We start from the raw sequence: 21,417 nt of genomic DNA on the forward strand, positions 1-21,417 counted from the left end.
TGTGATTAAGCTCGTATCACACGATGTTAATTGGAGCAGAGGAATATTGTTACCAAGCGCTCGGCGGCGATCGCAGGAGCGGGGAAATGCACGGGAGGTTCTAATGCGTGTCAGTCACGCAGAACCACGCCTGCAACTCGTATGTACCGCAATAGCATAAAAAGACTTAAAAAATGCATAGCTTTCTTTTTTTCAACTTCTGTATTGTTTAAGAAGGGCAGCTGGTAGTAAATGGCCGATGAACTGCTACTCCAACCTTATGGGAAATGCTCAGGGGTAAGTCCTAAGAAAGTCGTAAACACGAAATAGTTCTTTTACAGCTTATGAATTCATTTTATTTGGATTAATTTGTATTCATAAAGAATGTGTCATTTGTGATACATGAAGAGTGCGCAGGCAATGTTGTCAAAGACTGCTATCGCTATACGAGTTGATTTACTGGTTTATATGTTCGATTGATGTTTATATTGATGGCGTGTTGGTGTTATCGTGCAGAACAATTAATGTATGATTGTTCCAGTTGTTCCATTCTAATTGTTAGGCGATCCAGAGGAGTTCATATTGCAGATTTTTTTGTAATTAATAAGCGCTGTAAAAACCAATTAAAGTAGCAATATACACGTTTCAGATGTTATTGTGTGCTTATTTACTGTACATCTCTCCATTGGGGTAATGGAAACACTCAAAGTGTCGAATAACGAAAGTACTTAATAGTCTTTACACTCTCAGAGAAAAGGGTACCAGGTTGTACCTTTGTCACTGGGACTGTACCTTGCAATTCTGTACCTTTTAATGGACTTCCCAAGGTACAAACAACATTAATATACCCCCAATAGTATACAAAAATATTCCTCATCGTTCATTTCTGTACCTAAAAAGATATATATGCCTACAGCTACAGGACACAACTGGCAGACCCTTGAGGGTACAAACCCAGTGACAAGCGAAGGTACAAATTGGTACTCTTTTCCCAGAGTGTACTTACAGCACATCGAAGCTGGTAATAGTAAATGAGTTTAAATTAAAAATTTGACAGTGTTTTCACAAGTTAATCTAACTCTTCGTCTAAATGCGTGATCTTGTGCAATGACAATGATAATAATTGTAGTAAAGCAATTCATTTATTACACTGCCTGAAAATTGGATATAACTCAACTTATTTGGAAGTCACATTTTCTAGCACCTTTCATAAGCGTTTCTGTGGAATAATTCATGTTGGACAGGCTTCCCATTCCAAGGGCTGATGACGTCTGCTCATAACTCACTATTTTGTATTACACATATATTACTATGTGCCCAATGCCTCTTGGGATCGACTCCAGCCCCCACAGTCACCCTGTACCGTTAAAGCAGACAGAATATAGAGGAGTGGGCATATATAACCATTAAATTGTCAGGGTCAGCTGTTTGTTCCCAGTCTTTCGTGTCCCTTCCCCATTTGGCCAGCAGGTGTCGCTGGCCATCCTGTCCCTCCTGTCAGTCTTTGTGTTTTCCTCTGTGCCCTGTTAGCCGTATGGCTCAACGTGTTGGGCATGTAGATACCTGCAAATCCCTTTGTCGCGTGTTCGATTCTCACCTCCTGTTTTTGTAGATTTTGTTCCCTTGTGTTTCAGTTGTATCAGTTTTCTAGTCGCTATGTTTTGATTTGTGTTTGGTTTTGTTTTTTTTGCCATTGTACCCTTGATTGTGTTTTTACTGGTCTGTTATCCCCATTGTTAGATTCTGTTTCCTAGTTTGAGGCTCATGTTTTAGCTTATTAGTTTCACCTGTGGCCTGTTTTCCCGACCCTCGTTATTAGTCTCACCTGCCCTGTGTTAGGCTCCTTACCCCTTTGTATTTAAGTCCATGCCTCAGTTCAGTTCCCTGGTGTGGTTCATTGTTTGGTGTTTGTTGTATGTTACCTGCCCCATTTGTAGTGAGTCTTTGTTTTTCCCCTTTTACTTTTGACCCCTCGTGGTCTGTTTTTGTTTTATAAGTGTTTCTAGTGTTTCTGTTTGTTAATAAATCCCTGTTTGTCCTCTGAGCCTCCAGTGGGTCGTCCGCTTTCTGTTACCCGCCTGCACGATGCCATGCCCTCGTGCCGGAAACCACTGGAGTCCGTGACATTACATATTTTGTCTGAATGCAAACAGCTTGCATGTTAGCTAGAATCACATTCTTATAACATTTAAGATCCCTGGTTTTAGCCAAGCAAGATGTGCACAACTACAAGTGGGTCAAATTAAAGTTATCTGTGATAATGCTGACGAAACAAACTTTGTTCTGATTGTTATAGTCGTTTTAAAGGTTTCTTCTCAAATTTCAACAAAAAAGTTAAGCAGTCATATTTATAACATTTCTATTCTTTATGATGATTTATAAATTCTCTGTAAAGAGTGAATCAGGCCAGGCTATAACACAACGATTGATGCCAGACTCACTTATACCTAACAGTTTTATGAAGCAATTTTAAGCTCAACCATGACAACCGTAAAGGATCCTCCAACCACTGCTACTCGGTTATGAATTTGTACATGTTCTTACTGTGCTGTACCCTCCAGCTTCTAAGCTTTGCCTTTAATCTTTAGGCATATAAATCTAATACAGATGCATCTGATCCTCTCCACGGTGAAGTCAGGTATGCTACATCAGCTGGAATTATCTGTAAATGAACTGGAAATGCAACCAGGCTGGGGCATTAGTGACATAACCTGTCGCAGGCAGTATTGCTCAAAGGATTATGGACATTAAGGAACTTATTCAGGAAAGTATTTAAGCGGCAATAAAACCTTTTGACTTTCTATGCAAACAGATTAATCTTTGTTACAGTTATTAAAGATGCAGGTGTGGTACCAGGTCACCCAGTCGCTGATTGGTTTCCAAGCACAAGGGCACTTTTTATTTCCACTGTTTGAAACATCTTTCTGTGGAAGGTCTCCTTACTATCCAACAATGCAAATTAACACCAAGTTGGCAACATTTCAACTGAAGATAGACTAGAAGATGCAGTGAAGACTTACACACCTGGCAGGATGTCTGTCACATGGTTTCTCTACAGTGGTTTGGAAAAACACTGGCTGAACGTCGTAAAAAATCCATAGAATTAAATTCCATATTCCTACATAATTGAATAATCGGCTGATGCTGGGAGGGTGTTGTAAGATTGGGGTCTCGGTGGGCTGAATGGTGAGCTCTCACGTCCGGATTTCTGGGGTTGGTTTCTGCTGGCATAACGGGAGCGTGTTCCTTCAATGTCGATGTGGGTTTCCTTCAACTGTCCAAAATCACGAGTCCCCATCAAAGACTAATCTGTCTCAAGTTTAGTCAGAAAATAGGTGCAGACCCGGGGGTGCTATTCCCGACAGCTCCTTATAGCAACTGTCATAGTTAGAGCCAGTCAGTTGCATGGTTCCAACTTTGTAAGTTGCTAACTTAGTTAACAACTCTGCTTTTGGGAAACGCAGCTCGGGTTGAAAAGAAGCAGCAGTGTCATTCTTACTTGCTAAATTATATCACTGTACTCATATCTTTGTCAGGATTTGATTTAGTCTAGGTTGGGAGCCCAGTATGGCATGTTTTCATAGGGCCAAACATCTCTAGTGGCACCCCCTGCTGGTGAACATAAACTGCACCATGGATAGGGCATGTGTGACCGCTCGTGATCAGCTTATCCAAAGCCTGTACCTTACCCTATTCCCTGTACTGCCCAGCATCTCTGATTGGACAGTTCCTGTTCATGTATATTACTGTAATTCCCATTATGACCAGTGATAAATGTCCTTTCCCCCTGTGGAGAGCACGCTGTCACAGCCGTTGATGGAAAGGCTACATCTCATTTTATGCATCATGCGTTACAGGCTGCAACTAAAGGATTAAATGACAAATGATACAGACGGTCGGCTATTGCTCATACAAAAATGGTCACATTCTCAGTTTCTGATGAAGGTCATTTAATAGCCAAGACCGTCAAAATTCCACCCTGCGTTTCTTCAAGGGAAAATTCAAGAGATATCCCATGGCTCACACTGAAAGTGTTTGGTCTGCTTAATTAAAGATTAAAATATCTTTGTGGTCCATAAGTGATTGGAGCTGATGGATGGAGGCATGTGTGTATGGATGGATGGATAATGGAGGTTAATATCTTTCTGTCAAACTTGAAAAATAATCGTACGTAGGATTGTACCTAAAACACTTTAGGCAATAACTGCAGGATGTAAATATGTCACAAAAGTAGTAACTAATTTCAAGAACAGGCTATTAGTTTTCTCTGTCTCTGACAGAATATTGTAGGCTTCCGAACACCACACTCAGGACCATCCCCGTAGATTTTCATAGGCTAATCCAGACATTGTTTAATGTCTAATTGCATGTGTTTCTAATGGATGCTATATTGATTAAGTTAAGCTTTCATTTTATTTTCTATTGTAAGTCGGTCACCTTGCTTGCTTCGATAAAACAGTGAATGCTAACCCGCTGTAATGTGCTGTGCGTTGCCTGTGCTAATGTTGTGCTATTATACTGGTCTTGTTTCCTGTTTAGCACGGAGGTGAAGCATCATAGCTTTTACGCCATTAATCAAGCTCTCGGTTTTATGGATCAGAACCATCTGTCAGGTCCTCCTCCGTATCTCTATTGGTTTTTATGAGAAGATTCACTTCTCACGATATCAGCCAAATCCAGTACGGTAGGCTACCAGTATACCATATTCATATTTTGGCTTAATTTTTAGCATGAAGTGGAGGATTAGTAAGTCTTAATGCATGTAGATCGTATCACAAGTTTTCTAAGTAATGGCACATGGCTGTGATGTATCTTGCGGCACAAAAGATCTGGACCTTTGACCTTTTGCAGCAAAGATGAATGGCAGCTTAGAGATGTAGCCGACCATGACAGGAGGTATTCATCATAATGTGTCCGGTCCTTAAAATGTTTGGAAAGCCTCCTAATGCTTGATAACCTCTCATCCTGGTTACTGTATTTATATCTTACATATAATATAGTGCTGTGTTAAAAAAAACCCCAAACAAAACTAGCTTTATGTTATTTAGGTTGGTGAAGTCGGTGTGAAATCGTGACTTCAGATATTTCAAAATCTCTCGTCAAGTCGCCCCTGGATTTGCAGCAACTATGAAGCGCACCTCTCTGTTACCATCAGTGCACCTTGTTTGACTAATCAATAGCTAATAAAGTTACAGAACCACTTAAGTTGTTGAATTAACTGAGCCGTTGGCACAGTTTAAGAAATGTGATGTGAAATACACGCAAAAAAATCATAAAGTAAGTCATATGCCGGTCCATATTTGTGAATTTGTGAATTGTTTGCATTCCTGTAAAAATAGCATATATACGTTTAGAGCAGTGAATTCCTTTTAGGTGTTAATACAATTTTACCAGCTAAACATATTCGACATCGTACATTATCACTGAGACTTGCAGCGTAACTTCAATTTAATATATACAGGACATGTACATAAATGTCCAGATGTCACAGTGCAGCTTACAGATTCATTTGATGTTCATATCATACTCCTGCATAGATACAGTTAGCTGGAAAATTGAAAGTTATACTGATTGTTAAATTCTGATAACAGGTAAGCATATACCAGCCTAAATAACAGAGAATACACCAGTTTCCTCATATTGAGGATAACGGGGGTCAGGTGTAGCTAATTGATAACAACAGCTCCAGTCATTTGGTTCTAACCTCTCCCCTGCTCCCAGTTGTACATATTTCTGACAATTATTAATGCTTAATGTTTACTTTGAAGCAGATGTATGTTTGTAAATTCCGTATCAAATCACAGGAGAAATCTATAGGCTCTGAGTCGCTAATGATTGTCGGACCCCTGACGGTGCTGCTGTGTTTACAGCGTCTCACTTCGTCTTTGCTGGCAGTGGCATTGCTCTCCTCCTTCGGCAGTTCCATGCTCTTCGGCTACAATCTGGCCGTCGTGAACTCGCCAGCCAATGTAAGTACTCTCCCAAAGTCACATTTAGCAGCAACGTAAAAAATGCAGTAATATATTTCGCTGAGGCCGAGTCTGAACCATCACTTTCAGATGGAGTGTTTATTTGTATATATTTTGTTTTTCATCTGCATTATGTTTTTTACTTATCTTGTATTTATAAACACACACCGACACATTTAAAATGTGCATTTATAATACAATGGATTCTTTATTTTTTAGTCAACGCTGAAATTGAAATAGAGCTAAATAGATCCCATCCCTTAAAAATTCTAGAACAAGAGAAAATCACATCCTCTTATTCACATTAAGGAAGCAAAGCAAGTTGATCTCAAGTGTGAACTGTTTATGTTGAGTGAATATATGTTTCACGAGATTTGATTTATGATGCCGTGACAGCAGCAGCAGTTAATCTTACTTGACATATTACGTTTGCTTACACTGGGCTGATAGCCACCGTGCATCATTGGGATATGTTAAGGTTATTTTAGTACAATCTCCACACAACATCGTTTGCTAGTGAGGTCACAGCTCATACTGTAAAAGTCACATCACGCGATGCCGCTTATTTAATTATGTAGGAATATGGAATTTTGTTCTATGTATTTTTAATGACGTTCAGCCAGTGTTTTTCCAAACCACTGGGGAGAAACCATACAACACACATCCTGCCAGGTGTGTGTGGGACTTCACTGCATCTTCTAGTCTATCTTCAGCTGAACTGTTTCCAGCTAGGTGTTAATTAGCATTTTTGGATAGTAAAGAGACCTTCCACAGAAAGATGTTTCAAGCAGTGGAAAAAAGTCTCCAATATACAGAGAACTGGCATGATCCTGCTCTCTTACAGTCCAACAGTCAACAAATAGGCACACAAGCCAATCACAACTAAATGAGCAGTGTGGAACTCTACAGGGTCAGAGTAAATGTCTGCTCTTTGATTGAACTGGTCATCCATGGAGGAAATGAGCAAGAGAGCCAACCACAGTGCCCTGAATAACAATCTGGCTTGTTACTGAAGAAAAAAATCCAAGGAATGTCCTGGAGATATTTAACTTCTTGCCAGTAAGTCACACGGTTTGAAGTGTTAGAAAAAGCCCTGGAAGACAGACTAGACATTGTTCAGTCCATTCAGATCAACCACGAGAACTCGGATTGATAACTTATTACTGGCAACACGCTGATCCCCTCCTTGAACAAATAGGAAATAGAAATGTATGAATATTCTGACGCAGTCAAATCTTAATTTGTTCTTGACCTGGAAATGCTGAAGGGCTAGCAGCGAAAGTCACATGGGAAGACTCGGAGAGGTCACATGACCTGTGATTTTTCGCTTGACTGTATCTTTCACTTTTTTCATGCGAACAGAACAATGAATCAATTTAAATGGGTAAAAAGTATAAAAAAATTAGAAGTGATTTATGAAGCTTTTAAAGGGTAGCCTTTTGGAATCAGCATGTTATTTTAGGAACTGAAACACTATCTTTAGCTTAGAAAGAGACAATGTCTTCAATGTGACTTTGTAATAATATCCTTGCTCTAATGGTGAGATTTTGTCCTGAGACAGCTGTGTTTTTTTACGACTTGCATTTGTGCTGGTTTGTTGCATGGATAGATGTAGAAAATCATTTGCTTCTATTTCAAATTTGTCACAACAGCAGTACTGAGTGAAAGCAAAGAGCTTCATTAAGGAGGCTTGGAGCGTGGTGCGCTGTCAGTCCAAAGGGCATACCCAAAAACTGCAAACACCCACATTGTCTGGTTTTCTGCCTGTTAGTTCTGTCCTCTTTAGTAGGCGAGCCTCTGCCCCCAAGATGCTACGTGCAAATGGGTTCAGGGGATAAGTCAAGGTCACAGAACTCAGCAAGGTCAGAGGATCGGCTAACAGGAACACTTAAAGTAAAACTAGAAATCAAAGAAGGAATCAAAGATCAGAGCGAGGAAAAAATTTTATGAATTCAGATTAAAAGAAAAAGATAATTAGGAGACTAGAAATGGATTCAGAAACCAGACCCAGAGACAGACCACCCAGACTAAGTATGGAAAAACCAAGCTGCCCTTCGAATCGTCCTAACTTTCCCCCCTTTACAGCGCGCCTGACCACACCTGTAACTACCGTACTGCATTTAGGACCCGGTGCAACAAAAACTCATAGCCAAAAATAAATTTTTTGTGGGGTCTAGCAACTCAATAGGTTCCTCGCAGTAGATTTTGCTGACTAAAGGGATCCCTTAGTAGATTTCACCTATTTTGGGGGGTGGGGCCCTGCTTTGTACATTTTGCCAGCTGGGAGGGGGCTTCATACTCGTAATTTTACTACCTGGATACGTGCAAGAAGCAGTGAATGGAGCAAGTTTTTAAACTGTAAAGATTTATAATGTCTAGTGAAGTTTCATTCCACTCCTTTCTGAGAAAGTGTCAGTATTCTAATTCTTGCTGGCACTATGTTCTTATTGACCTTTTCCCAAACTAGTACATTAAGGACTTCTACAATCGCACCATTGTGAGCCGAGGCGGCACAGGAGTGAGCGAGGAGACCCTCACGCTCATGTACTCCATCACCGTGTCTGTGTTTGCCATCGGGGGTCTCCTGGGATCTCTGCTGGTTGGCATGCTGGTCTCCAAATATGGAAGGTAAAGCAATGCTGTTGTAGATCCCTATATCAGCATCTCAGGTGCACATTTGAGGTAAAATCCCTGTTGTTTTTTGTTTTTAATGGTTTTCCAAATAGCATAGGTTATGATAGGACTCGATGACATTTGGACTTCTGGTGTTCGATTTTAAAAAAAGTTGAAAGAATGAAAGCAAGGGCACTCCCCTGGTTAAGAACATCCAACTTACGGACAACTCGTGCTTACCAACAGACTGCCATAAAGCTTATTATGCTAAAAGTTGGGGTTAAATAGAATGGTTCGTAAAAATGAACGCACGCATTACTTTGTGACGTTTGTGAAAACATTGTGTAGCATCAGCGATTCGTCAGCTTGAGCTACAGTACTGTATGTAGTTACTTTTATTGTTTACTGTATAATTATTATATAATCTGGTGTACTTTTTCCAACTAACCTACAAATTTGACTTAAAGACAGACTTGGGTAACAGATCTCATTTGTAACCTGGGGACAGCCTATAGTATGTGTTTGTGTGTGTGCGTGCGCGCGTGTGTGTTTGTGTGTGTGCGTGCGCGCGTGTGTGTTTGTGTGTCTGGGTTTTATTTATAGCACTTTTTCTGTTTATCCCACTTTTGTAAAAAAAAAAAAAATGTCGAAATGAATATAAGTTATATAATATTTGAAAGCATAATTATTAAATTATTACCCAACTTAATGTTATTGCATATGAGGTGAGTATGATGCGAAACAAATCAAATGTGATAGTAAAGTTTACTTCCCTTTCGGATTTATTAGCTGACAGGACGCTCCATCGAGTTTTGGTAGTCTTACATATTGATTTAGTCATGGAAAGTCAATCCCCTACATTTTTACATTAAAGCCGGGCTCATCCTGACAATAAAGCACCTCAGATTAATAGAGTGTGTCCTGTTTATGACTGCAGACTCTGTGTGTTTTGCAGGAAAGGGACTCTGGTGAACTCGACAGTGCTGGTCTTTCTTGGCGGAACGCTGATGGGCTGTAGCAAGATATGTAGCTCACCAGAAATGATCATCGTTGGCCGCTTCATTACCGGAATACACTCAGGTTCAGTCACATGACCCCTAGATGGGACTTAATAGACCAGTGATCACTGATAACTCACGGAAGTGTCTAGAAAATTGCTTCATGCTTCACCTTCATGCTGGTGGCAGCCAAGCAGCGGGTGTTACATATGTGATATTTTTCCGGACATATGTTTTCTGAAGTACAGAATAAGAAAAACAAAAAAAAAACATTTTGCACTATACTCAAGTGTAATTATTCTTTTAACATTGTTGTATTTGAGCCAGGGGGGCGGCATGGTGGTGCAGTGGTTAACCCTGTTGCCTCACACCTCTGGGACCCGGGTTCGAGTCTCCACCTGGGTCACATGTGTGTGGAGTTTGCATGTTCTCCCCATGTCGTCGTGGAGTTGTTAAATTGCCCGTGCGTGTGAATGGTGAGTGAATGTGCCCTGCGATGGGCTGGCCCCCCATCCTGGGTTGTTCCTTGCCTTGTGCCCATTGCTTCCGGGATAGGCTCCAGACCCCCCGCGACCCAGTAGGATAAGCGGTTTGGAAAATGGATAGATGGATGGATGGATGGTATTTGAGCCATTACACCAAATTAAACTACTTTCATCATCATCATCATCACCCAGTCATTTTCCCTCCCCAGTATATAACCCTGAGTGTCCTGAGGTTTTCCTGCTGCTCCTCCCTTGTGGGATGTACCTCCCGAGGTGGAAAGTTCAAGTCCAAAAAGTAAAACTTTTGTTTCTACCAAGCAGACGAGTATAAAGATTCACAGTCACAGAGTACTCAAGTGGTTGGATGAAGCAAAATCTTGGATTTTTACTTTCTGGACCTGACGTTTGCACCTCAGTGTGCCGGAGCAGCTCCATTGGGAGCCGTCCAGGTGGAATCCTTGTAAGATGTCCAAACCACCTCCCCATCTGTAGGAGCAGTGGCTCTATTTCAGCCCCCCCCCCCCCCCCAGATCTCTGAACTCCTCACCCTGTCACAGACACTGAGTCCAGCAACCCTGAGGAGAAACCTCATTTCAGCTGCTGGTACTGCCGACCTTGTTCTTTCGGTCATTACCCACAGATCATGTCCAAAGGTGAGAACCGGGACATAGACTGACTGCTAAACGGCGAGTCTCACCTTATAACTTAACTCCCACTTCGACAAAATGCCCGTCTTCCATGCCCTGGAAACTGCAGTCCCCGAACTGATCCGCCCGTCAATCTCCTGTTCCCTATTACTATCATTCGTGAACCAAACCTCGAAGGTACTTCAGCACCTTCACTGATGGCGGACTCTCCCCCTCATCTGAAAGGAGCGATACACTCTTTTCTTAGAGAGTATCATGGCCTTGGATTATATGGTGCTGATTATCATCTCTGATGCTTCACGCTTGGTAAAACGTCATTCAAGTGAGTGTCAGAGGTCAGAAGAGGTCAAAGGCACATCATCTACAAATAGCATCGATAAATCTTGTAGCCCCTCAACCGCCCCCCCCCCCCCCCCCAGATGCCCATCCTGGCACAGGTACCCTATCCAAGGAAATTACACACTGGAGTAGAAACAACATGGACCCTAGATAGAGGACAGCACCCAACATAAGTAGTGAGAGAGAGAGGGTTTATCCTCCAGGTTAAGAAGTTTCTTGAAGGTTTTTTTTTTCCACCACTCAACATTTAGCTAGCACCCCCCCAGCCACAAAACGATGCCGACAAAGTTCTCCATCACCCTCCTGAGGCACAGAGCGTCTTTGGTGATGCTTAATGTCTAATTCATCTGGCACTGCCCCCTGCTCCGTACGGTTGGTCCAACATGATTCCTCGTTGCCATTCTGAGCTGAGCCCAGCTGACATACACCAGTGGCTGGGCCACCAGGTGGTCACCAACGAACACTACTTCTCCTTGGTACACGTCGCTAGGGGTGTTTCTTAGATTATAGTTTGGCTGGCCTTTCCCCATAGACCTATTCACCAAGGGACGCTCTACCAGAATCTCAGGATCCAGATGACATTGCTCAGTGGATTATTAGTTCTGTGCAAATTCTGTATCTTGCCCCCGGTCTCTTGACTGGAGTCTCAGCAGGAAAGACTGAGGGATCAGCTGCTTTTCTCCCACCCATCGCAGGAATTTCTCTGAGTGTGGTGCCCATGTTCCTGGGTGAGATTGCCCCGAAGAACCTGCGTGGTTTCATTGGACTCATACCCAGCATATTCATCTGTCTTGGGGTCTTCGTTGCGCAGATCCTGGGACTCCACGAAATGCTAGGGAAGGTATGCAGGAGAAAGTGACCCTGTGGGTTTTGGAGTGGGGCGGTGGGTTCTGCTAACAGGATTGCAGGCTACAGACGGCTCCATATGCCCCCAGGAGGAAGACTGGCCCCTGTTCATGTCTCTGGTGGGCGTTCCCACCTTCATTCAGCTGACGCTGCTGCCCTGGTTCCCAGAGAGCCCGCGGTACTTGCTGATGGAGAGACGTGACATCCATGCCACTATCGCAGGTGAAACACGTTGGTGCAAAGGGGGACAAATTCACCAGGAGAGATTCGAATAAATATATTTTTCAGGTGTGCACTTGCTACTTAAAAAAAAAAAAAAAAAAAAAGTGTCGATCAGCAGAGTAGATCCAACATCGGCCAATTTAAAGTTTGTGGTTCATAACTGTTTAACTTTCGGTGGTAGTACTTTACTGCTTGAAAGTTACGGAAGCAATTCAGGTTTAGTGCTAAGAGTAGCCCAGTATTTCCCCTGCCCATTACACCTGCTGCTGATCCTGAAATTGTAACACAGATACTCTGTGAAAGATTTTCTTCATTAAAGCTGAAATTTCTTCCGTCGTATTTGGTGGTAATTATATGTATTGGGTGCTTATCCTAACTGCTTACAATAAGTCTCCCTCCATGAACATAAACCTGCAAAAGGCTAATACACAGTAAAGATAACTGTACTGTGGGCACCAGTAGCACACTTAAGACCCTCAGACTACATGTCCCATGATGCTTGGCAGAGGCCCCATAAATCTATAATGATGATCATTAAAGCCGACTGGCTGTGTCGCCTCCTACAGCACTGAAGTGGTACCGCGCCGGGTGTAACATCCAGTCGGAGATCGAGGAGATGCAGGAAGAGCAGCGATCCCTTTCTTTGGTGGACGCGGTGTCCGTGAAGCAGCTGTTGCAGGATGTCACTGTGCGCTGGCAGGTTGTGTCCGTCGTGGTCATCAACATCGGCATGCAGCTGTCCGGCATCGACGCGGTGAGGGGTGTGTCTGAAAACAGGCAACCATCCGGTCTTGCTGAGTGTGCCCATCCTAGCTGTTCTGTAGCCAGGAGTTAGTTGCATGCTCAGTTCCAAATAAAACCACACTTTGATTTAGATCTGGTTCTACACCAACGCCATTTTTGAGAATGCTGGAATCCCCATCGCTCAAATCCAGTACACCACTGTCGCAACTGGAGCCATTGAGGTCATCGCAGGCCTTATAGGGGTAAGTAGCTACAACACTAAATGTTCTGTGTATGTTATATGTGTAGTGCAGTAGTGATTGTGTTTTTGGAGGAGTTTTGATCATCATGGGAACAATCACACAAGAATCCTCAAGGCCACCATTGACACATGAAACGTCTCCCTGCCCTGTTACAGCCAGCTACTGTACTTGGGGCAAGAAATGAAGGAGGCCCCCTTTTGTGAAAATAATCCCCGTAGCACCTTTAATGTCCGCTTGTATTAACGCTCCTGTCTGCAAACACAACACCCCAAGAAAGTGGTACCAATCTGGGCCATCAATTCATGCTGCTTTGAGGATAGCTATTGGACAACCAAGATCAAAATTTATCAGCTAGCCGCATGCCGTATTTAGGTCACCTCCCTCCTACTAAGCAGGGTTCAGATCAGCTTCTGAAGCGAGCGAATGCTAAAGGGCGCTAAGGTAGCTAATTTTTATTCTTCACAACAATCCTCGGCTCGGCCCTTTTCCGTGTCAGCTTAGGTTTACTTTGCTTTTCGTCTTCGCCGGTACAATTTTCCAGGCCCGGCTCGGTCTGATCTACAAGACACCCTAGTGCTATCTCTAATATACCAGAGACCGCAGACTATCCCGGAGAATTATGTTTCTTGTTTCAACCTCTCGGCTCCCCCAGCACAGCCCTCACACATAATGGAGGACCGGCCTTCGCTTCCCCAGCCACACATGCGGCGACTCGTGTTTCTTGGCCAGGATTTAGTGTTGCAGCAGAAGCGGATGGAGGCACCAGCCCACTGTTAGTCATAAGAGCTCATTGCTGTCAATGTCAATTGGCCCTCAGTGGGGAGGTAAATTGCACCCAAAGGAAGTCTGGAGATTATGAGGTTATGAAATTACAGTGATTGTCTGGAGGTTATAAAATTACAGCGATACATTCTGCTGTCATCTCCCCTCTTTTTTTAAGTCATCACATTTCATTTTTATAATTTTAATGCCATTTTGGAAAGTGAAGCCGACCTGTTTCGTCGTGGCTCTCCTTCCGAGCGCTTTGAGGACCTGGCAGGGACCCGAGGGCTGCCTAAAGTGACCATCTCTGCTCCCCCCCCCCCCCCCCCAGTGCTTCACCATCGAGAGGGTGGGCCGGCGGCTGCTGATGATTGGCGGTTTTGGCTTCATGGGCGTGTGCTGTGCCGGGATCACGCTCTCCCTCCTTTTGCAGGTGCGTGTGTTGTGGGTGCCCCTGTCCATTCACCTTCATGCCGAAAGCTTAGACACAATGATACTTCGCATTGTTGTCACCCCAGATCTATACAGATACGTGATAATGCATATTCATATTAAGGGGCGCTGCTGGAAATTTTGGGCCCCCAATCCAGACCAACCCAATTATGTTACAAATCTCTGGGAGCCTGGAAATCATCCTACCTTTGCCCCCCCCCCCCCCCTTAAGGCACCACTGTTCATACTCTGACCAATGCAGGGGGCCCTGCACTTTATAGGGGCCCTGGAATGCATATAATTACATGTAAAATTGGACAAGGGTCCCGAGGTGACATTTTGTCGGGGGTGGGGGGGCCCCAACACGTTTCTAGCTCTGAGTTTAATTTATATATATATATATATATATATATATATATATATATATATATATATATATATATATATATATATATATATATATATATATATCTTTGTTTTTTCGGTGATAATACTGTATGTACAAACAATAACAAAACAAACAGAAATAATGTGGAAAAAACATATTTACAAACATACAATGGCAGTCATTCAAAACAAATACAACTAATCGTTTTAGTGACGTAAATGTGTATTGCGGACGTGACTGATATTTGTCTTTCACAAAGAAGCTACCCTAAACAAAACTTTAATTCTCCTCCTTTCTAGATCATTCCTGCGATGCTCTAGGAAATTTAGAAAGTAACCCCATATTCCCTTGAATTCCTGTTTTTGACTTTAGGAAATAAGTGATCATTTCCTGTGCAAGGCATGACAGTTTACTTTTTTACTGCGTCGCTTTTTTAACCTTCAGCACAAAATGATAATTAGATGTGTACAGGTTTTTATCCACGGCGCGCTCGTGGTTAATTCAATTGCGAGGATTAATGAACGTGTCTGTGCATTATCAATTATTGTGGTCCCTCATAACTCATGAGTAAAATGTTAGTCCTGTCGATTTAAGCCGGGCGCCATGATCTCGGTTTCTGATCATAGGTTCACGTGCCTTTCATGCGGTACGTCAGCGTGGTCTGTGTGGTTGGCATCATCGCAGGCTTCTGCATCGGTCCAGGTAAGTCTGCTTTTATAGTTGTAAAATTCTCCTCTTCCCATAGTGTCCATGAAATATTTATTAACCGAAGCAATTCGTAGGATTGTACAACCTCGGTGTCATTCCTAGAATTAATTAAAATAATGAATTTTATGGAGCTAAAATTCCAAAATAACTAAACTGCTTTGTGTGTGTATTCTGTCCCCTGCAGGTAAATGTGTCCTTTTTTCAGGTCAGCTGGTTTTTGCTCATAAGCAGGGCTCTTACTGTACAACCTTTTCCCCTTGATTATCAAAGTGGGTGGTGATGATAATCAATTACCATTAATTATGTTCGGCCCTTCGGAGTACCCAGTCTCTGCCGTAGACTGTGAAACGGGGAAAGGGTGACCTCTGGAGGTGGACTTGTGAAATTGTTGACTCCTCTCCTCTGTTTTATAGATACATTTAGTTTGAACACAGGTTAGGGAGAAAAACGCGCGTTCCACTACTCTATGCCCTGTCAGTTCAGGTAATTACTGCATATGCTAGCATTTCAGTTACAAACAGCATGTACGAATAATAAATGTTAATCATTTATATAATGCATTACGCTTGAGTTTGGTCACATTTTCAGGAGTTAATAGTGAATCCGTAGAAGACTAATACTCTCATACGAATACCAGAGTAAACTAGCGCCCCCAGTAGGGGACTGAGATAGCTACACAGGATACAGGGTCTTGCAGGGTTTTATTGTGGAGCAGTACTATAATCCACGCCCAAGATGGTACTAATCACATGAATAGGAAAACGATTCAAGTATTTACATAAGAAGCATTATTTATCAAGTATTTAATAACACAAGAAGTATTTAACTGCTAATTCCAGCACTATGTGGCAAAAAGTCATGAGAAACACAGCGGAGGATATCTCCCTGAGAGAATGATGAATGAACAGTGCAGCGGAGTACACAATTGTTGCACTATTCAGCCCTCCGACGGATCTATAATTCATTCCCGGCTCAGTTTTTTCTGACGTTGTAATTATGTCTTTAATTACGATTTTTATGGCTCATTGTTCATAAACAATGATGAATGTGGCTTTTTAAGAGAAAATCCTGCGTGAACGATGAATTACAGCTCGGACCCCTTATCAGTTTGACTGCGTTAAGCCTCCGTCTGCAATTACGACGTGCAAATAATGAAATCTGCGCCCCGCATCCTTATGTATCCCCTTCGCCGGGCGGAGGACCTCGCGAGTGCGTATTTCTCACGTGTAACCAAAAGGGATTAGGGAGCTGCAGAGCCCTCCTGCTGTTTTAACATATTAAGCCACTAAAGATTTATAACGCCATTTGGTCTATCCCCCTCACTACTGCACCATAACCTAATATTGTACGTTTTAAGGAGGTTTCTTAATGCCTTTTTGCATTATTCTTATGCAATATGCAACATGTCGCCGATAACGTATCAAAGTCGTATAAAACTAAAACGACGGTGCTCACATGTCCGAACGGCGGCGCAAAGCTAGGGTCAACACAGTGCTATATCCAGCCGCTTTCGACAACTGCTGGTGCGGAGTAGGAGCGAGGGGATCCAGGGACAGGAGCAGGGGAGGGAGTACACCCTGACTAGGGATAGAATGCCAACTCCATATGACAGCATTTCTTAAGTATTTCTTCTTGGGGGGGGGAGGGGACATCTGACAGCCAATTGAGTACTGAAATGATTACGTATGAGATTGTGTGAACTTGTCGGTAACACTTTACTGGAGGGGGCACAAACAGTCCAGTATTACACTCTTAATTATTGTATGAATTAATCAGACAGTAAGTGCTAGTTCCGTACGGATCCCATGTTTCATCATTAATCAGTCATAACGGTTCATGAATTTCATGCAGTCACTATATATCTGTTCATGATTTGTACTTGAGTAGTAACTGAGTTACTCGGTTACTTACACCCACTCAAGTAAAGTGTTACCAACTTACCAACTCAAATGAGTGAGGCGAATCTCGACACACAAACACACACATAGGCACACACACACATACACATAAATACTAAAAAGTTCTCGGGTTGAAGCATCAGACTTCCGGTACCTTCTACCATTCCTTGAGTCTCCTGGCCTGTCTGGCATCGTTGCCAGGAAAGACACACAAATTTGAGTCTCCCATCCAGCTGAACTTCATGTCTGTTTTCTCTGGGAATGAAACACGTAGTCAGAGTGAAATCCTGGACTGCAACTGATGACCCTGGAGTGTTGTGGCAGTAAACTTACTCTGAGCCAGTGGGCCAATGTGAAGGACTGTTAACAGTAAAACAGCATGAGGCAGAACAGTGTTTCTCAGTCCGGTCCTCGGGGACCCACAGACGGTCCATGTTTTTGCTCCATCCCAGTAAAACATAGACAGTGTGTGTGTCCCCACAGACCGGATTGGGAAACACTAATGTAGAAGACAGTGGGATTTGGATATCTTCCAGAGAAACGAAGTCTAGGCGGACGTTCTCTTCAGTCTCCACGGCGTTCCCCATCTAAATGGACACGTACATGTTTTTATAAAGATGTATAGATATGATGGGAAATAAAAGCGGCAAAAATTATTATTAAAGATTCAAGATTAAGACAAGTACAACATGTAGTGAAGTGTAGACCTACACCTGGTCGCTCTATAGATAAATATAGAAAATACAGAAATACATCTATAGAAAATGTAGAAGGTATAGAAGGTATAGAAGGTATACAAGGTATACAAGGTATACAGTACAAGGTATGTTTAAGCTGTAAAAGCTACCCTGTCGGTGTTGAGGCCTGGAAATCATCGGACAGCTGCTCTAATAAATAAAAAGGTCTCCGCCCACAGCTCGTCTAGACCTAAAACGGTAAGCTGACCTCGTCAGGAAGTGCGTCGTATCTCTGGACGTAGCCGTACCTGCGGAATGCATGTCCTACAGAGGGTGAGGTGTGAGGAGGTGTGTGTCTCGCCTCCCTGCAGCCGGCGTGACCTTCCTGATGACGGCCGAGCTCTTCAGGCAGTCCCACCGACCCGCCGCCTATATCGTGGGCGGCTCGCTCAACTGGGTATCCAACTTCACGGTCGGCTTTGTCTTCCCCTTCCTGCAGGTGAGGGCATTCCTCTGTTCTCTGGCTGTTAGCCTTAGTGCTCGGGGGCTTCTTTTTAGAACGTGTCCAGTTCTTTGTCCATCTGTGCGCTGTAGCCTTGGGTCAGGATTACGCTGCACTTTCTTTCTTCCCAGGCTGCCTAATCATAGAATTAGGAGGTTCCTTGTACTCAGTCAAGTGCAATCTGTTCCTTAGAAGGTCACTGAAGTTCTGCGTTGGGAGAATTTCACTGGAAGTGATCATATGAGCACGAGATTTAGATTTCTGTACTGTTAATAAAAGATGCAGGTTTAAACTCTCAAATGAAAGTATAAAATATTTTCTAGTGTCGCCAATTTTGATGTTTGTTGCTTGTCTATGACTCATATTGCAGCCTCTCCCCGGGTTATGATGGGATCATGTTCCGACAAAGCAATCGTAAGGCGAAAATATCATAAGGCAAAAATGCATTTTAATACAGTACACCTAACCTAACACAAATCATAGCCAAGTCTACCTTTAAACATGCTTAGAACACTTACATTAGCAAACTTACAGTTGGACAAAATTATTAACACAAAACCTGTTTTTTTTTAATGAAGTGTTAAATATCATGTATTTTATTGAATAATGTACTGAAAGTAACCATCGTAAAGTCAAAGTATCGTAACTTGGATCATCGTAACTTGGGGAGTGTCTACATAGGAATATGGAAATCGATTGCTGAAGGTTTTTTGTGGTACTAGCAGTTTTGGATCAACACTAGATCTGACTTGGTCTGTTGTGGTAAGTTGGTTCACTTCCAGAACAAATGGGGTCTCATTACCGAAGACGGTCTTGTTTTTATGATCTGAGTTTAAATACGCTTATAATTATCCTTGTTTTGCAAGCCACACAGGTAAACTCAGGAAACCGTGTAGTGATCATCAGAGAATACCTTACTACCAAATGGAAATAATGCAGTTAAAATATACTTAATTTCATTTTCTTTATCGTCATTTAAAATTTATTGAGTTCAGTTCAAACACATTTATTTTTTATAGAGCAACCTCAACTGCCTTAAAAAGGACGTGCATTATTAAAAACCTTAACTGCAAGTGGACCTGAAACTGTCAAACTTATTAACCACATTACATTATAAAATACAAAAAAAGCTGGAAGATTAGAGAGGACATAAAACCTATTCAAGGTCCAAGTGCACGTGACTGACCTTAGCTGACCTTGGGCAAGCTAACCTGATACACCTTAAGACCAATAAGATTTTACCTTCCTTTATTAGGTAATTTAGCTGAATAAAGCATACGATCTACCGACAATCGATAAAAAAATACTTGAATTTAGAGATGATTCAGCGAACTGTTAATTTCTTCTATGACTTCTGTTATTACTTGCTTTAGAAATATTTTCTCCTTAATAGTGTATATATATATGAAGAACTTCCTAATTATGGGTGTGTTTTAAATGTGCCCAGTTGAAGTGTAGCTTAGTGAACAGTGCCAAAGTTTAGGCTAAATAAAGTGTGGCTTGACTAACGGGAAGTCGGGGATTCCTCATGCGTAGATGACTGTGGGCGCCTTCTGCTATCTGCTCTTCTCTGGGATCTGTGCACTGGTGGCCATCTACGTGTTCCTCATCATCCCGGAGACCAGGAACAAGACCTTCGTGGAGATCAGCCAGATGTTTGCCGCCAGGAACGGCATCATGGACAGGCAACCCGTCGACGACACGGGCCAGCTGAAGATGGTGGCTTTGAACGGCTATGGCACGATGGCGAGTCGAGGCAGAATCCTAGGTGACTAGGGGGGGGGGGCAAAAAGAAGAGGATGGAAGATTGAGGTGGAGATAGACTATCATGAAAGGCTGTATATGGACAGAATGAATCTGAATGGTTTCAAGTCCATCTGCAATCATCTGGTCACCTGCCTTTTTCCAGACTTGACTTTTCCATCTCAGTGATGGACATTACCTTTGCAGAAACTGGAACGCTGTTTTCAAACATCCCTGAACCAGGCTAGTTTGACCTCCATGACGGTTTATTCTGTAGAATAACTGTAGTATAAGCCATGCATTATGGACCCAGGGCGTTTCTGGACTCACTATTTCAAATATTATGTGCTGTAAGATCATATACTGCTGTTTGTAAGGGAGTCTTCCGTCTAATACCAGTTTGAATATTCTAGAGTCCTACTACACGCCTTAACTATAATTATAATCATTGTAGAAGGAAATCCTATAATTCTGAAAATAATTTTGCATTAAATTTAGTATGTTCATCCATTTGGATTTGAATGCACTATTGCCTTGCATTGGTTGTTCATAAAAAAAATGTCTTTAACTTATTTAAGATTAATCTGAATGTGAAACCGTCTTTCAGATTAGTTTCTGGATTATAAGTGTTTCTTTATGTGTGTGTGTATGTGTGTGTGTGTGTGTGTGTGTGTGTGAGTGGGTATGCCTATCCTTATGGGGACACAATGTCCCAATAAAGTGATAAATATCCATTTTTTTCCCCCTTATGGGGACCGGTTTTCTGGTCCCCATAAGGGAAGACTCTATTTTATAAAAATCAGTGACTGCTATGAAAAAACTAAAAATGCAAAAACTCTTGCATTTTGCTTGGTTGCTTATGGTAATGGTTAGGGCAGGGTGGGGGTTAAGGTTGTCATAGTTAGCGTTAGCATTTTTCCCATAGAAGTGAATGAGCGGTCCCCATAAGGATAGGTATACCCGACGTGTGTGTATGTGTGTGTGCGTATGTGTGTGTGTGTGTGTGTGTGTGTGAGACAGAGAGAGAGAGTGTGTCAGTGGATCCGATACATGAGGGGTGTCCCATTCACAAGCGACAGCCCTTCAGGGTATCATCGCCTTTCATTTTCGTTCACAGGGGAGAGCACTCCTACGCATTTAGCCCTTCATCACAATTACTTCTGCAAAATCATCTTTCAGATGCATTTATTTTCCCATCCATCCGGTCGTCGCTTCCCCAGTTC

General features: G+C 42.4%; 1 protein-coding gene across 2 annotated transcripts; it reads left to right on the forward strand.

Annotated features, from left to right (window-relative positions):
- The first annotated feature begins 57 nt into the window (after positions 1-57).
- Positions 58-20,704, forward strand: LOC125715961 (solute carrier family 2, facilitated glucose transporter member 5-like). 2 transcript variants are annotated; one of them, XM_048988127.1, is made up of 12 exons: positions 58-276; positions 5,850-5,948; positions 8,416-8,576; positions 9,517-9,641; positions 11,726-11,871; positions 11,966-12,098; positions 12,665-12,852; positions 12,974-13,084; positions 14,178-14,279; positions 15,293-15,368; positions 18,321-18,448; positions 19,988-20,704. In XM_048988127.1, exons 1-12 carry the CDS (start codon positions 232-234, stop codon positions 20,225-20,227), a joined length of 1,554 nt encoding a protein of 517 aa, XP_048844084.1. In that variant the 5' UTR covers positions 58-231; the 3' UTR covers positions 20,228-20,704. The 2 variants fall into 2 exon arrangements, with proteins under 2 accessions (XP_048844084.1, XP_048844085.1); XM_048988128.1 differs by having other exon boundaries at positions 20,077-20,704.
- The last annotated feature ends 713 nt before the right edge of the window (positions 20,705-21,417 follow it).

This window comes from Brienomyrus brachyistius, chromosome 20, assembly GCF_023856365.1.
Source record: "Brienomyrus brachyistius isolate T26 chromosome 20, BBRACH_0.4, whole genome shotgun sequence".
NCBI classification, from domain to species: domain Eukaryota; kingdom Metazoa; phylum Chordata; class Actinopteri; order Osteoglossiformes; family Mormyridae; genus Brienomyrus; species Brienomyrus brachyistius.